The sequence below is a fragment of the Harmonia axyridis genome, chromosome 5 (genome assembly GCF_914767665.1).
Source record: "Harmonia axyridis chromosome 5, icHarAxyr1.1, whole genome shotgun sequence".
NCBI lineage: Eukaryota > Metazoa > Arthropoda > Insecta > Coleoptera > Coccinellidae > Harmonia > Harmonia axyridis.
The window spans coordinates 33,463,986-33,480,105 of NC_059505.1; the positions used below are offsets into that span (position 1 = coordinate 33,463,986).

At 33.4% G+C, this 16,120-nt stretch overlaps 2 protein-coding genes across 2 annotated transcripts; one reads left to right on the forward strand and one right to left on the reverse strand.

Annotated features, from left to right (window-relative positions):
• Positions 1–1,095: 1,095 nt before the first annotated feature.
• On the reverse strand, positions 1,096–11,356 carry LOC123681297 (DNA-directed RNA polymerase II subunit RPB2). The gene is made up of 11 exons (XM_045619618.1): positions 11,196–11,356; positions 10,708–11,136; positions 9,749–10,129; positions 8,141–8,408; positions 7,021–7,642; positions 6,695–6,953; positions 4,711–4,910; positions 4,382–4,626; positions 4,089–4,305; positions 1,948–2,166; positions 1,096–1,863 (listed from the first exon to the last, which is right to left on the reverse strand). Exons 1-11 carry the CDS (start codon positions 11,212–11,214, stop codon positions 1,195–1,197), a joined length of 3,528 nt encoding a protein of 1,175 aa, XP_045475574.1. The 5' UTR covers positions 11,215–11,356; the 3' UTR covers positions 1,096–1,194.
• A 238-nt stretch (positions 11,357–11,594) lies between these two features.
• LOC123681300 (vacuolar protein sorting-associated protein 51 homolog) lies at positions 11,595–15,633 on the forward strand. Its single transcript, XM_045619627.1, has 12 exons — positions 11,595–11,788; positions 11,842–11,976; positions 12,029–12,250; positions 12,330–12,739; positions 12,865–13,062; positions 13,133–13,355; positions 13,438–13,659; positions 13,714–13,869; positions 13,950–14,131; positions 14,931–15,108; positions 15,167–15,279; positions 15,386–15,633. The coding sequence occupies exons 1-12, from the start codon at positions 11,705–11,707 to the stop codon at positions 15,492–15,494; spliced, it is 2,232 nt and encodes a 743-aa protein (XP_045475583.1). The 5' UTR covers positions 11,595–11,704; the 3' UTR covers positions 15,495–15,633.
• Positions 15,634–16,120: the final 487 nt, after the last annotated feature.

Genomic DNA, 16,120 nt, shown 5'->3' on the forward strand with positions numbered 1-16,120 from the left:
AATATCATACACACACAATTTAACTCACTAATCACACATAAAAAATTAACTGCTTGTGTTAGATCTCTTTACCCTGCTTGTAGCCAACATCTAAAGATAATCAATTGGAAAAGAATGTATACTATCAAACAATATTCATATTTATTGAGTAAAATACTTCATCCAGCAATCAAATGAAATTTATCAAAACAAAACAAAAAGAACACAGCACCAAAATCAAGAAATATACATAGCGATTTACGTTATAAATCTTGGTGCGATATTCATAGTCATTTGCTCTTGGAACAGTAGCTTTGCCGCATAAGGCAGCCTAATCTGCGAAATTTGAGCCTTATTTTTGCGCCCTTTACATTCAAAAGATCAAAAGTGTGATTTTTCAAATTCTTTTCATCAATATGAAACAGCCACATTAATATTCACCAAGTATTTACCCCTAAAATCTTTCACACTCATTTGGTAACACTGTATCAAATCAAATTTTATTCCTTGGAAAAATAATAAATTCCATTAGGTATAAAACAATTTAAAATGGTTATGGTGGGAGCACTGTTGTTATTTTTTGACATTCCTTATGTCATTTGTGTTCAGTAGGTTATGTCATTCAATCATTGGAAGATACAAATTTTAACAACGCTTATTAGAAATTGTTAAATGGTTTTATCAAAATTAATTCTCATTTGTGAATACTGAGAGAAATTCAAGGACATTACTATGGCTCAGGACTTGGTACTGGTACTCTTGTATCGTATAAAGAAAACTCAGTTTCACTACAATTCGACAAATAGTGAAACTATTAACTGAATAATGATGTTGTCCATAAGTACTTCTTGAATTTCCGTCAGTATTCACAAATGAGCACTAATTTTGATAAAACAATTTAATAATTTCCAAACTTGAAATGATATAAGAAATGACAAAAATAGTTCACTTTGTTACCACTATAACTATTTTGAATTGTATCATTTCTAGTAACAAAAGAACTAATTCGAGTCAAAATTTATACTGTATTGTAATGGGGGTCGACATTTTTCTCAATACTTACCAACTTTATAAAAGTTACAAAGGGATTATTTGAATGGGAAAAAAATACACAAATAAAAAAATTTACTTTTATTATATTCTAAAAACAACTTCTTACCATTGAAAATATGAAGTAAAAAGACAATTAAAAATTCACAATATGTACAGTGCGACCTACGTTACCATGAGTCTTGGTGCGATATTCATAGCCATTAACTCTTGGAACAGTAACTTTGCCGCATAAGGCAACCTAACCTGAGAAATTTGGGTCTTATTTTTGCAGCCTTTACATTCGAAAGTGTGATTCCTCAAATTTGCTATAGCTATAAGACCACAGAAATTACAGACATGTATTCTATAGGGATCGGACACTTCAAACAATCTTTCCCTCAAAAATTGTGCAGCGCCATGAGAAATTTGACAATCTCGTTCCATCTCACCGAAACGCAACCCACCATCACGACCTCTACCCTCTGTAGGCTGCCTCACCAAGATTTGCAGTGGACCTCTTGCCCTAGAATGAATTTTGTCATCTACCATATGCTTAAGACGTTGGTAATAGGTGGGGCCAAAGAAAATCTGCGCATTGATTTTACGACCTGTGTGACCATTGTACATAACCTCATTTCCTCTCAGCTGATAACCGTACTCCTGGAGTAGAGTGGAAATCTTTGCTACGTTAACAGCGTCGTTAAAGGGGGTTGCGTCACCTATTTCTCCTTTGAGAGCCGATACTTTTCCTTGGATACACTCGATCAAGTGACCAATTGTCATACGAGAGGGGATAGCGTGAGGGTTGATGATGATGTCAGGAGTGAGTCCCTCGCATGTGAATGGCATATCCTAAACACAAAATTTCATTTTTGATATGTTTTCATATTTGAATGGATAATATGCAACTGTTTAAGAAAATTTTCGAAATCTTACCTCTTGTCTGTATTGGATACCGCAAGTACCTTTTTGACCATGCCGAGACGCAAATTTGTCTCCAATCTGTGGAATACGCACTGAACGTACCCTGATCTTACAAAATTTATGGCCATCGGCGTTCAAAGTAAGCATGACCTGATCGATTACTCCGGTTTCGCTGTTTCGCAAGAATGTAGAAGCATCTCGCTTGGTGTATTTCTTAGTAGTTCCATCCAACTGAAACAAAGAGGTTAATCAATAATGATAAAAAAATATCATTTGGATTTGCTGATTTTCCTTCCACACAATATGATAATGAAGCCGAACTCTGTGGACTCGACGATACACTTGAAAGCTGAAGTAGGAAGTTTCAATATTCACAGAAAAACGACTTATACTGATCCATATATTTCAACATGCTCAATTGCTCCTTGGTGCCACAAAACAGCGTAGTTCAGTGTATTTATTTGTTTGTTGTATTTGCTCATTAAGACATCATTGGGCGCATTCAACAGACTCAACAGTTGTGGAACAGTTGTCAATATTCTATGAATTTTCTGTCAGTTTCCGCTACGGAGCGGTCGCCATCTTTGGTAGCGAATTTATTTTATACTACCTTTTGGTAACATGTTGAGTAACTGACATTAGTGACAGTTTTTACAGTGATTTTTGACGAAATTCAATCGTTCAGCCGAAAGATCGGTAGCGTAAGTAGCTCCGCTACTAATAGATATCAGTTTGGTAACGTAAGTATTCTCTGCTGGACGGGTTGCTCCTTTTTTTGACAGCAATAGGTTCTGTGGGTCCTTCTTGAAGGTTACGTTATGATGAGAGACAATTTCCTGTTATAATATCGATTTTATTTCCAAGTTTGCCTACGGTATTATTACTATTTTCTTCTTCAATATATGGAAAATATATTCAGAGTAACATTTCAGAATGTTAATAAACTTGTATGTTTCAGTTTCCATTATTGCTATATTTGAAATTTGAATTTCGTCCCAAAATCACTGTCAAAACTGTCACTAATGTCAGTTACTCAACATGTTACCAAAAAGTAGTATAAAATAAATCCAAAGATGGCGATCGCTACAGCATAAGCTCTGTAGCAGAAACTGATAGAATGCATTCAGCAGAAAATTCACAGAAAATTGACAACTGTTCCAGAACTGTTGAGTCTGCAGAATGCGCCCAATAATTTAAACTGACATAACTACGTTTATTAACATGAAAACAAATGTGTACTGAATGACATATCTCTAATAAGAGAATCTTATGCAGACATAGTACTAGGACTTAAGTCATCACTAGTCAACATATTTTCAAGAGTCATGATAAAAATTACCTTTTAGAAGAGCAACTAAAACTTTCCCCCAACTGTATTTTAAAAAAAGTGTACTCTAATCACGTTTTAACAACCGGGCACATTATATCGGAAGAGTCATTACCACTTTTAATTTTCTGGAAAAACTATTTCTGTATACAATAGAAAGTACTGAAATTTATAAATAGTGATAATTTTGTCAATAACGACCCCTAGTAAGGGGTATCATTTTGCTTCTTTTTGTAATTTAGTTAGTAAACTGTAATTTCCGACGATAATAATTTTGTCAAAACGTACGTCAACCGCTAATTAAAAAATTCCATGGACAAAAGTGTGACTGCTTCAGCTTCCAAGTATTGAAATTAATTTGAATATTTCCCTCCTGTCAAAAATTCTATGTATATGGCGAACAATTATCGAAAATTACAGCGATAATTGCATTGTAGGAAGCGAAACTGCAGTGCGATAATTGTTCTGTTCATAGATGCATAGTTTCTATGCATCTTACACAGTTCGAATCTATGGCAATTCCATTCTACATCAGTTTGACAAGTGATGTAACAGTTTATTCGGGAAATATTCCCCCGAATTACACTCGTGCATCAAAATGACCGGATAATTTCGCATTCCAGCGTGTTTTCTTTGAAAAACTGCATTCGGTCATTTTCATTTTTGGAGAATAATGAAAATGAGCTCATGCAGTTTTTATGACAACACGCTGTCATGCAAAATTATCGGTAATTTTGATGCACTTGTGCAATTACTTACGAATAGTTTCTGTTGATTTAATTCGTATGAAAAAAACAACAACCATAAAAAAAAATGCTGCACTTACCTCATCATCTCTTTCTGGTAGTATCATAGTCTTACCAATGATGACATCATCACCAGAAACACGAAGTCCAGGAGCAATGATTCCATCATCATCTAATTTATCATATAGGGCGTTTCTCATACCTTGACATGTTTGTCTAGTCGGTTTTTCAAATTGTTCTTCCTGATCTCTCATGCTTTTCGATTCGGAATCTTTGTACGACCGATAAAACACAGACCTAAAATTTGCATATGAGTTAGTACTTTGATCCAATATTAAATTACTTATAGTTTTATGGAAACAGGGATATTCACCTGAAGAAACCTCGTTCAACAGCTGACGCATTCAAGATGACAGAATCTTCCTGGTTGTATCCTGTATAACAAGCGATAGCTACAATACTGTTAATTCCTGCAGGTAAATCTCTGAACCGTAAGTACTCCATCGATCTGGTCGTTACCAAAGGTTTGTGAGGATAGTAAAGGACATGGGCCAAAGTGTCCATCCGCACGTGGAAATTAGTAATATATACGCCCATAGCTTGTTTACCCATAGCACTCTGAAAATAAGTTGAAAGGTGAATAAGAATTTTTGGTTTTTTCCTGAATAATCACAAAGGAAAATGTTATTGAGTTAATATTACCTGATATGTATTTCTCGGACTTTGGTTGTGATCAGGGAATGGGATGATGGAAGCACAAACTCCCAAAATCATAGCTGGATGAATTTCACAATGTGTATAAGTTGTACAATATGCATATTCTTTTTCTTGTCTCAAGTCATCCGGCGACATAGCAATCATAACTGTTTCTTCTTCCAAAGTATCGATATACTCAACAGCACCTAAAAGAAAAGGTTTAAAATACAATTAATAAGAACTATTAGGCCAATTGAAAAGTCCCCAGTCTGATTCACTGATGGCGGTGCTAGTATTAAATCCATAAGATTTTTAGTTATTACCAACCTTTAAACAATACGTGTCAAAATTTGACAGCAGTCCGACCATTAGTTCGCGAGATATTGCGTTGTGAGTGTAGCTACTTTTGTTATTTGAAAAAAGATGGAAAAAAAAGAATTTCGTGTGCTGATAAAATATTGCTTTTTGAAGGGAAAAAATACAATTGAAGCAAAATCTTGGCTTAATAAAAAGTTTCCGGGGTCTGCACCAGAAAAATCAACCATCATTGATTGGTATGCTAAGTTTAAATGTGGTGAAATGAACACCAATGACGGCGAACGCAGTGTACACCCAAAAGAAGCTGTCACCGACGAAAAAATAAAAGTTCACAGAATAATTCTGAATGACCGTAAAGTGAAGTTGATCGAGATAGCAGACATAGTGAATAGTTATTTATAATACAAGTGCAGAAGGCATTGATATTCTTCCACGAGTTCAAAATTCAAAAACGAGCCACGAAGTGGCGAGTTTTGGAATGAACGAGTGGTAGAATGAGCCTTCTGTACGAGTATTATACATTATTTTCTCTAATTTATTGCATTTTCATTGAAATTAATGAAATATTTCCATAAATATATTTTAGTGATTTTTGCATTGAAAAATTTTGGTTGGCAGAACTAATTTCATTAAGGCAAATTGATGAATTGACAGATAAAGCCGTGGCGGAAAGTTCGGAGTGCCAACATAGAATAATGAAATATAACCATGAAAACTGTGCGTTTCTGATATATTCTCGCACGATTTTGTTCTACAAGATGTGGAAGAATGAACGGAATAACCACAGAATTAGAGAAAATATCATCTGAACATGTATCATTCACGAATATTTGTATATGAGAAAGCTGAGTGCGAAATGGGTGCCGCGCGAGCTCACAATTGATCAAAAGCAACAACGTGTTAATGATTCTAAACAGTGTTTGACGATGTTTAAGTGGAATAAACCTGAATTTTTGCGTCGATATGTGACAATGAAACATGGCTCCATCATTTCACTCCAGATCGACTGTCAAATCGACAGTCAGCTGAGTGGACTGCACACAATGAACCGAATCCAAAGCGAGGAAAAACGCAACGGTCAGCTGGCAAGGTTATGGCGTCAGTATTCTGGGATGCGCAAGGTATAATATTCATTGAACACCTTCATAAGGGCCAGACCATCAATAGCGATTACTATATAGAGTTAATGGATCGTTTAAAGGATAAAATCGTTCAAAAATTGCCCCATTTGAAGAAAAAAAAATGGCTGTTTGATCAAGACAATGCGCCGTGTCACAAATCAATGAAAACAATGGCAAACTTGCATGAATTCGGCTTCGAATTGCTTCTGCATCCACCGTATTCGCCAGATCTGGCCCCCAGCGACTTTTTCCTGTTCTCAGACCTCAAAAAATGCTCGCTGGAAAGAAATTTAGCGACAATAAAGAAGTTATCGCCGAAACTGAAGCCTATTTTAAAGCAAAAGACAAATCATACTACAAATATGGTATCAAAAAGTTGGAAGATCGCTATAATCGATGTATCGCCCTCGAAGGCAACTATGTTGAATAATAAAATCGAATTTTGGCAAAAAAAAATGTAGTTCACTATGGTAGACCGAGAACTATTCAATTGACCTGTTATCAAACTTAAAAAAGAAATAATAATTGAAGTCTCTGACAAATAAACTCACCATAAGATACAAGATCTTGCCAACCATAATTGTTATAATCCCTCTGTTTCAACATATCGATATGTTTCTTTTTCAATAACAATGTACCATTTTCTACGATCAATAGAGGTCTACATATTCTTCCCGCATCCGTATAAATTCTTATCTCTCTGTCCCTAATATCACGAATCATCGAAACTTCAGATACGATGATGTCCATCTGACGTCTAAGTTTTCTCAAAGTGGACATCAACTGTTCGGGGTCTCTATGTATACCAACCTGAAAATAACGAAAGCATACGGATGAGTGGAAATCGAATAAAAAGCACTTTGACGGTAAGTCTTACCCAGCATCCGTTCACAAAGATTTTAGTAGCATTGGCAATGGCAGATGGCGCGATTTCCTCGAGATTTTCCATAGACCACTCCTCCAAGAACTCAAGGATGGGAGACGGTTGGGAACCGACAGAGATATAAGCCATCAGAGCTAAATTCTTTACTAGTCCTACAGCAGCACCTTCGGGCGTCTCAGCAGGACAAATCATACCCCAAAGAGTGTTGTGTAATTGACGGGGCTTGGCCAATTTACCATCTCTTCCTATCGGAGAGTTGACCCTACGCAAATGGGACAATGTTGAGGCGAAAGTCAGTCTGTTCAACACCTGAGACACTCCGGCACGCGCTTCGTGAGCTTTTTTCTGATCACCCCAATTACCGGTAGCTAAAGAATAACGTAAACCGTCGGTTATAAGTTTTGGTTTGATGGCCAAGTCGATATTGAAGTCTTTTCCTTTATCGATGAACTTCTGGGAATACATTCGTACTTCCTTGATCAAGTTCCTGAATAAGCCTCTAAACAAAAACGACAATAAAGGACCGGCCAAATCCAATCTCTTATTTCCATAGTGATCACGGTCATCTAATTCTCTTCTGCCAAGAGCTGCCAAAAGTAGTCGATGTACCATGTACCTATCAAGAACAAATGATTATTTCATAATAGTTATTTATAATACAAGTGCAGAAGGCATTCATATTCTTCCACAAGTTCAAAATTCAAAAACGAGCCACGAAGTGGCGAGTTTTGGAATGAACGAGTGGTAGAATGAGCCTTCTGTACGAGTATTATACATTATTTTCTCTAATTCATTGCATTTTCATTGAAATTAATGAAATATTTCCATAAATATATTTTAGTGATTTTTGCATTAAAAAATGTTGGTTGGCAGAACTGATTTCTTTAAGGCAAATTGATGAATTGACAGATAAAGCCGTGGCGGTAAGTTCGGAGTACCAACATAGAATAATAAAATATAACCATGAAAACTGTGCGTTTCTGATATATTCTCACACGATTTTGTTCTACAAGATGTGGAAGAATGAACGGAATAACCACAGAATTAGAGAAAAGAATACAGATGATACATTATGAGAATAACTTTACTGTTATCGATCAAAAATATTACTCACCCTAAGAAGTATGCCTTCTTAGTTTCACAAAAATCAGAAACACCCACATGGGGTAACATTTCTTTCTGTAAAATTTCCCTTGCATATTTGATACGCTTCTCTTTAGTGACACCTGGTCTAGCACCTCTGGAACCAATGAAATTCAATGCAACATTTTGTTCTTGTATGACGAACGCTTCATCGAGAGACGGTTTGACCATTTCCATCATCTCTGGGTCCTCAAAATCATAAATTATGTGTTCAAGAATGTCACGATCAGCCACAAAACCTTGAAAAAAAAACGGCCAAAATTATATACTGACAATAAATATTTCTTGAATAATCAGAATGTTCAGTAGAACTGATCCATTGGTTTTAAGTCCTGATAACACCCAGCACCAACATAAAAACAATCCAAATAATATTAATGTTCATATAGACAAACATAAATCTTATACTTTTATTTTGTTATAATTTTATAATTGTTTATTGCAAAAAGATGTCAACTAAGAACCTTTAATTTGGGGTAGTTAGCTATGATGTACAACACATGTACCCATAATAATTGGTTTGAAGTAGAATTTGAAAGTTTAGTTGAAGATTCTGATGCACTAAAACTAAGTATGAATCAAGCAAGTAATGTAAAAATTTTGGATAAGCTAAACAATTTAAACATCATGAATAGAAATAACAAACTATGTTAGATTATCATTCTATTTCAAAATTAAGATTCTCAAAAATTTCGTCCGACCTGTAAAAATAATTTTTCACACACCAAGCAATTTTTTTTTGGATAATGTAGATGATAAATTGAAGTAAAAACTGTCTAGGAATAATTAAGATTCATTGCCATTGGATATAGAATATTTTCGACCATGAATGGCTTGTTAGAAGTAAAGCTCACTTCTTTATTCAACAAAACACAATAAAACGTAAGCTATATCATCTATGGAAAAAGCTTAAAATCCCAAATACCATTTATAGAGTCGTCTCGAGCAGATTTTTAGAAATATGTAATTATTTACATACAAACTGAAGCAGATATTACCAAGTGTATACTGCCCAATTTACTGTTGTTGCAGTCTACATATTGACAAGTTTCTTGTAATTATTAGTAATTCATTTTCATTAAATTTTTAATCTTATTATACCATTCCTTAATTCGAAATAATTTCAATGCACGATCCATTCATGGATCTCAAAATAATGAAAGAATATTTATTCATAGTAATTAATACTTAATATTGACCAAAATTGTTTTACTGAATATATGGCAGCCTTATAATAAGTATATTAAAATGATGGAAGTGTACATAAAATATGATCTTGTTATTTTAGGATGATATTCCAAGTTTTTTAAGACCTGTGATGTTTTAATTCCCATTTGATTGTTTCACATAATAATTTTCTATCTACAGCTAAACTTCCTTCAAGGTTTAATAAATAAATAAATGAAAATAGAAAGTGGCTGCATCACTTTTTTATCATAAAGTTTATATTTAGTACTTGTAGAACATGTCAGAGATATATTTATAAACTCAATATTAAGTGTTCAATGAAAACTGAAATCCAGTTTATAAAAATAGCTCAAAAATGTTCATAAATGGTGATTATAGGAAGAGTACTTACCAAGCGCTCGGAAGACAACGATAATTGGGATTTCTTGTTTAATATAGGGTAAAACTGCAATTATACGTTGGCCAATGGCTGCTTTTTTCGTTGCTTGACCACCTCTTGCCATCATATTTACCCATAATGTGGAAGTTGGTCTTGAACTGTGTTCTAAGCATGACCTAATTTCACATTTGTAAGCATATTTTCCATCCTTCATGGCAAACACATAAACAGTATTTGTAGCCATCTTTTCCTGTGCTATGAGTACTTTTTCAGATCCATTGATTATAAAATAGCCACCTGGATCTAATGGACATTCATTCAACTCTGTCAAATCACGATCTGTTAGCCCATTCAACAAGCAAAATGTGGACCTCAGCATAATTGGGATTTTTCCTGATGGAATAGATATTTTTAGGGAAAGCTAATAGTTTTATATAAATTTGATATATAAAGAACGAATAAAATTAGTTTCAATAGTTCTAATGATTGGTTTATGCACCATTCCTAAGAACTAAGAACCAATAACTAACAACTCTACCTAAGAATCCAGTGGCGTTTATGCACTCTCTTATTAGTTCTTAGTGAAGGAAAGCGCACATGCTCAAGCTACTTTCTTTTTGTTCTATACTTCGATGTTTGACATTGATATTGATTGTGAAAAAATAAAAATTAATTTTTTTCAGATACACCGAATAATCAAATAATCACGAATTACAGACCATTAACGGTAGAAACTGTCACTCGTTAATATTGAAATTCTATGCGGCACATGCACACTTCATTATTTTGACTAAGAGCTTAGTCCTTAGTTAAAAGTTGGCCAACTTTCTAGTCATAGTGTTAGTTCCTAGTCCTTAGGTAAAATGCATAAATGCCCTCATTGATTTCTTAGCGTTCAATTCTTAGTTCTTGTTCCAATCCTTAGGAATGGTGCATAAACCCACCATAGTTTGAAAACAAGAAATAATTACCTATAAATGTTTTTTGATGTTGTGTAACAACAGGATCTTCCCCATCTCTGATCACAGTTTTAGTTATATCTACATACAATGGTGCAGAATAAGTCAAGTTTCTTAAACGTGCTTCATTAGGCATCATGGGAGATGGTGCACCATCTTTCTCCCAATGTGTGGGTTTTGAAAGGTAAATTTGTTCAAATTTTAATGTATAACGTGTAGGGTTTTCGATTTCTCCAGCAATATGACGTGGTTCAGCCTGTAATTCGATCAGTGGGGAATCTCCTACGACTCGTTGAACAGACATTTGTATGAATTCATCAAAACTGTCCAACTGTTGGCGAACCAAACCCTTTTCATCAAAATATGAATTGATGACAATCCAACAAGCTTCTTGCCACAACTCTGAACTGATTTCCTCAGTTTCATCTTCTTCATATTGATCTAAAAAAAATACAATACTTCACTCGTATTCTCATTCTAAATTGAATAATCATAATTACCTTCTTCCAAATCATACATGATGAAGATATCTTATTATTTATATTTCCCTCAAAAACAAAGTCACTATCTTAATAATAAATACAGTTTAGAATCTTCAAACACAAGCAATATTTGACTTATAATTATTTTTATGACTACCAAAACTGAAATATAACAAAGGCATAAAATATAACTTTTTTCTTCTTTCTACTTGACAATATGTCAACACCATGGAATCGAAATGTTGTTTTCTTCTCATCCACTACACTCATCGGATGGAAGGAAAAAAATATTTTTGAAACAAAAGACAGAATAATTTATAATTTGAAGATGAAAGTCCGAATTATAAATAAAAGGTGTTTTTATCTTTGAGTATTTTTATTTTATGGTCTGTATATATTTATTATTCTGTGGTTATTAGCATAGAGAGTTTTGGACTTTGGAGATCATCAGCTGATTCAAGGAGCCTTATGAGCTTATGACAGTAATTTGTTTTGTTTTTGAATCCTAGAGGAGAGACAGCACAATAATGGAAGATAATAAGAATTCCAGTCCCTTAGATCTCAATGGTCCAAATTTTAATGCTAATATGTATTTGGATAAATTATTCAAGGTTTTCTTTAAGGTTTCCCATATTGCTGATGATACTAAACATTAAAATTTCAGGAATGTAACTTGAAACAAATAATGGATCACGAAAATGAGATAATCAAGGATACTCAAACATTGCATTCTGACATGCAAACTTTAGTTTATGAAAATTACAACAAATTTATTTCAGCAACAGATACTATAAAAAAAGTATGCTTTTCTCTAATTTTGCAAGTCTTTTATTGTTGAGATATGTTTTTAGATGAAAAATGATTTCAAAGATATGGAAACTGAAATGGATCTTCTGGCAAAAAACATGGATTCAATCACAAGCTATGCTGAAAAAATACATTCAACACTTCAAGGGAGTAGACAAAAAATTAGTAAATTATCTGGCATCCACACTCTTTTACAACGACTTCAATTCTTATTTAAATTACCTGCAACGCTCAAGAGCAGAATGGAAGAAAAGAATTATAACCAGGTTCTATTTTACGTTTAATTCTGCTCTATAGATAAGATTTGAATTATGCCCAATAGATTAAATTATACCCATTTCTTAGGCTGTCCAAGACTATATGCATGCACAGAGAGTTCTAAAACAATATGGTGATTTACCGTCAATACAAGGAATCAAATCTGATTGTGATGTGATTTTAAAAGAATTAAGAGAGGAACTTCGACAGCAGTTCTGTTATAAAAATACTACCACTAAAGAAATGACAGATTCAGTTGATCTTCTTTTACAACTAGATGAACCTGCGGAACAGCTTTGTGAAGATTTCTTGAAGTGCGCAGAGCAACGATTGGGTGAGCAACTAGTCATGCTCAAAGATCAGAGTGAGCAAAAAGACATAAGCGAGTTTATGGATTTAGGGTGTAATGGTTTTTTCAACGATTTATGTTTAGTTGTTGCTTCATTTTATGATATGTTCATCAACAACACTAGAACATCTGATAATATAGAGAATAGGTAATTTTGGTTATCATTTAGATTTCAAATAAGCATACATTGGTGGTTATGTTATATTAAATATTTATGTTATGCTCTTATATTAGACAATAAAACATTTCTTCATGTTATTTCAACATTTTCAGTGAAGTATTTGAGAATTTTGCTGCTAAAGAATTGAGAACATTTGTGAAAGATAATATGGATAAGTATTTTCAGCTGGTTCAACATAAAGTCGATTCAGAGCAAGATGCTAGTGATACAATAATTTTAGTACAAGCCCTTGATAAATTCTATAGGGGAGTTGAAGGTCATATGCTGTATCCTAACGTGGATTTTGTATCGTGAGTAAAAATTAACTATTTTGAATAAGTAGTAAACCTAAACAGTAATCTCTAAACATTTTGTTTGTAGGCCTGCCACTGATGTGGTTGTTAATGCAGGTAGAAAACAGTGCAAAGCCCATTTGCAAGTGTTGAAAATGCATTTTAATGATTCTTTAACTAAAGTCAGACAATGCTTAACTACTCCTAAGCTAGTGAATGACGAGGATGTATCCAAGAATTTAACTGAACTATTGAACTCCGTCATTCAAACAATAGTGGAGAAAGTGAAAGGAGTCCTACAAGACCTTTGTGTGAGTTTTGACATTATAATTCATCCTTAACTTTGAGTTTATGTTGGTCAGAAGAAGAAAAGTTACAAATAATTTTTTGTAGGCTTTTATACATCCTGACATTGCATTTTCTCAGAAAACTGATTTCAAGGACAGTTTTTGTGTGGATAACGTAAGGGAAGGTTTGATTATTTGTTTTCTGCATCATCTGACAGCAACTGCCTTCTGCACAACAGTTCATACAGATCCAAAGTTTCCACCCACATTGTTATTATTGCTCTCGAAATTATGTATGGAATTTAGAAATGGGCATGTCCATCAGTTGGTAAAACTCCTGACAGGTTATCAATATTAAAATTGAAATTAAAATTTTTTTTAGCTAAGTCTTACTGATGAATTATTTCATATTAATTCAATGCATCTGAAACCTAACCCTGCTCTGACAAATGAAACTGAAATAGAGACTTCCATGCAAGAATCCGCTCAAGAATTACTCAATCATTATGTAAGGATACAAGGCCTCAACGTATCCCAGGTAAGTATTTGAATTTGAAAATTCAAGGATGAAAGATATTTCAGAAGTTTGCACATGTGATATTGTGATTTTTTTTTCAGATGCTACGAAAAAGTGTCGAAACCAGAGACTGGCTCCATACCATCGAACCAAGGACTGTTAGAGCTGTTATGAAAAGAGTGGTTGAAGATATAGCGGCTATTGAAACTACTATAGCTTTATTCTATGAAGATCAAGGAACAAGCACAGAACACAGTAGTGATTCCAGTAGGAAACAACAAAGGTATTGAAAATTAAATATACTCAGTAAATGGAATATTTCTTCGATTTGAACTTCGATTAACTTTGAAGAATTATGTGATGCAGACAATACCACCCCTCCTCCCCATCATGTCTCCCATATGTCTGATCTGATTTAAATCTGGTGAAACGATTCGCTAAGGCCTACTTCTTTGAGAAATTTAATAGTTTGATGAGCAATGAGGCGACTTGCAATGTCTTCTTGAAATATAATGTGTGAGACTAAACCATTAGTGAATAACTTGAAACACAGTAGCAAATAGGTCAAGTAGAGCTAGTAGTCCAAAACGTCTATTATTGATGTATCAGTTGATCCTTTGGTGTATAATAGTACACGGAGGCTCAAAACTAACAAAAACTCTGCTGATGGTTCATAGGGATCCATTCATGTTCCAACCCGAATATATATACTAAATTTCATCAAAATAATAGAACTCGAAATATCGAGGTTCTGATCTATTATGGAACCATTTACAACCAAATTTGAGAATCTATGTCAAATTTCATCAAAATCAGAGTAGTCGAACACAAGATATATAATTCAGGAATTTCTCCTTTGCGCATGCTCAACATTCACCTCTCATCTGAAAAAGCTTGAAATGCATTTTTCTTTCAATTTTTCTCAGTCCAGAAATGATCACAAAGCTTCCTCCATTTTTGGTAGACTGGGAAGGAATATCTGGACTAGTCAATCGATATCTTCAAAAAAATGATTATAAATATTTGGATCCTTGATAACAGGTTTTACTGCCAAAAAATACACAATGGTGATTTTTTTTCAGCCTTTCTATCAGTAGACATCAGTCTCGTTCAAATTGGTCAAACTATACTCCAAGCCATTTGGATTCCACCCTTGTTTCTAATATGCACAGAATCTTCAGTGAAAAGATCGAAATATTTTCTACAGTAGAATTCAACAAAATTTCGATTCTAACTGGTATAATAAAAATAAGTTTGAAGGTAATTGTGGTTGATAATCACAGTTGATGAAAAATTTCAAGTGACCTTCATTTTTCAGACTTTCATGGAATGTGTGCGGTTGAAAACTTTCAGTAAATATGGATTGCAACAAATTCAAGTGGACACACACTATTTGCAATTGTATTTGTGGAGATTTGTTGCCGATGAAAAGTAAGTCGATTTAAAAATAATTATTTTTGTTCTTAACATTTGTTGAACATGGGATATCAATAAAAATACATATTTTTGAAATACAATATTTTATTCTATTTTTCAGTGTTTTGCATTTCTTACTTGATGAAATTCTGGGGTCTGCTGTTCATCGTTGCTTGCAACCAGTACTGATGGAACCTAGTGTCGTTGATATAATCTGTGAAAGAGGTTGAAATTTCTCACCTAAAGAAAAGTTTTATCGAAATAATTGTTCAGAGGAAGTTGACATTCTCTAATATCTTAATTATTTATATGGAATATTTTAGTAATTCTATTATTGATCAATCTCAAATAATTATTTTTATCTGCAATTCCATTTATTTTAATTATCAGAATTACAAGATATGAATGAAATATAAGTTCTATTTAATTTATTATTATGATTAATTTATTTTTTTTGTAAGTGAGACTATAAATGTGATTTGTATACAAGGTGAGTCTTAATATTGTTCATTAAATTTAACCATAGGCTCCTCTCATTGAATAGTTATTATTATGTTTTAAATTCATAATTTTCTATAACTTGGAAACCATTAGAAGTAGAAAAGAAATGATAATTGAATATATAACTCTTAGTTATAAAAAACTTCACTTTGAAATTCATTTCTATCTGAATAATTATGTGAAAAAAAGGAAAAAAATATTTTTTTTTAAACTTTAACTGGATATTTATTATCACCTGAAACAAATGGAAAAACGATAAATGAAAAAAGTATTTTATTTAATGATGCGGGAATGGTTAAATTTAATGCACAACTTAGAATAACCCTATCATTATATCTTTCCTTTATAAAATAAG

Bases quoted from the DNA above. Each gene is read 5' to 3' on its own strand.
- LOC123681297 (XM_045619618.1), bottom strand. The intron at 8,409-9,748 runs GTAAGTACTCTT...TTTTTTTTCAAG, and splicing joins CGTTGTCTTCCGAGCGCTTG to GTTTTGTGGCTGATCGTGAC. The intron at 4,306-4,381 runs GTGAATATCCCT...TGCAAATTTTAG, and splicing joins GTTGAACGAGGTTTCTTCAG to GTCTGTGTTTTATCGGTCGT.
- LOC123681300 (XM_045619627.1), top strand. From the start codon at position 11,705: ATGGAAGATAATAAGAATTCCAGTCCCTTAGATCTCAATGGTCCAAAT. The intron at 12,251-12,329 runs GTTCTATTTTAC...CCCATTTCTTAG, and splicing joins AAGAAAAGAATTATAACCAG to GCTGTCCAAGACTATATGCA. The intron at 14,132-14,930 runs GTATTGAAAATT...ATTTTTTTTCAG, and splicing joins TCCAGTAGGAAACAACAAAG to CCTTTCTATCAGTAGACATC.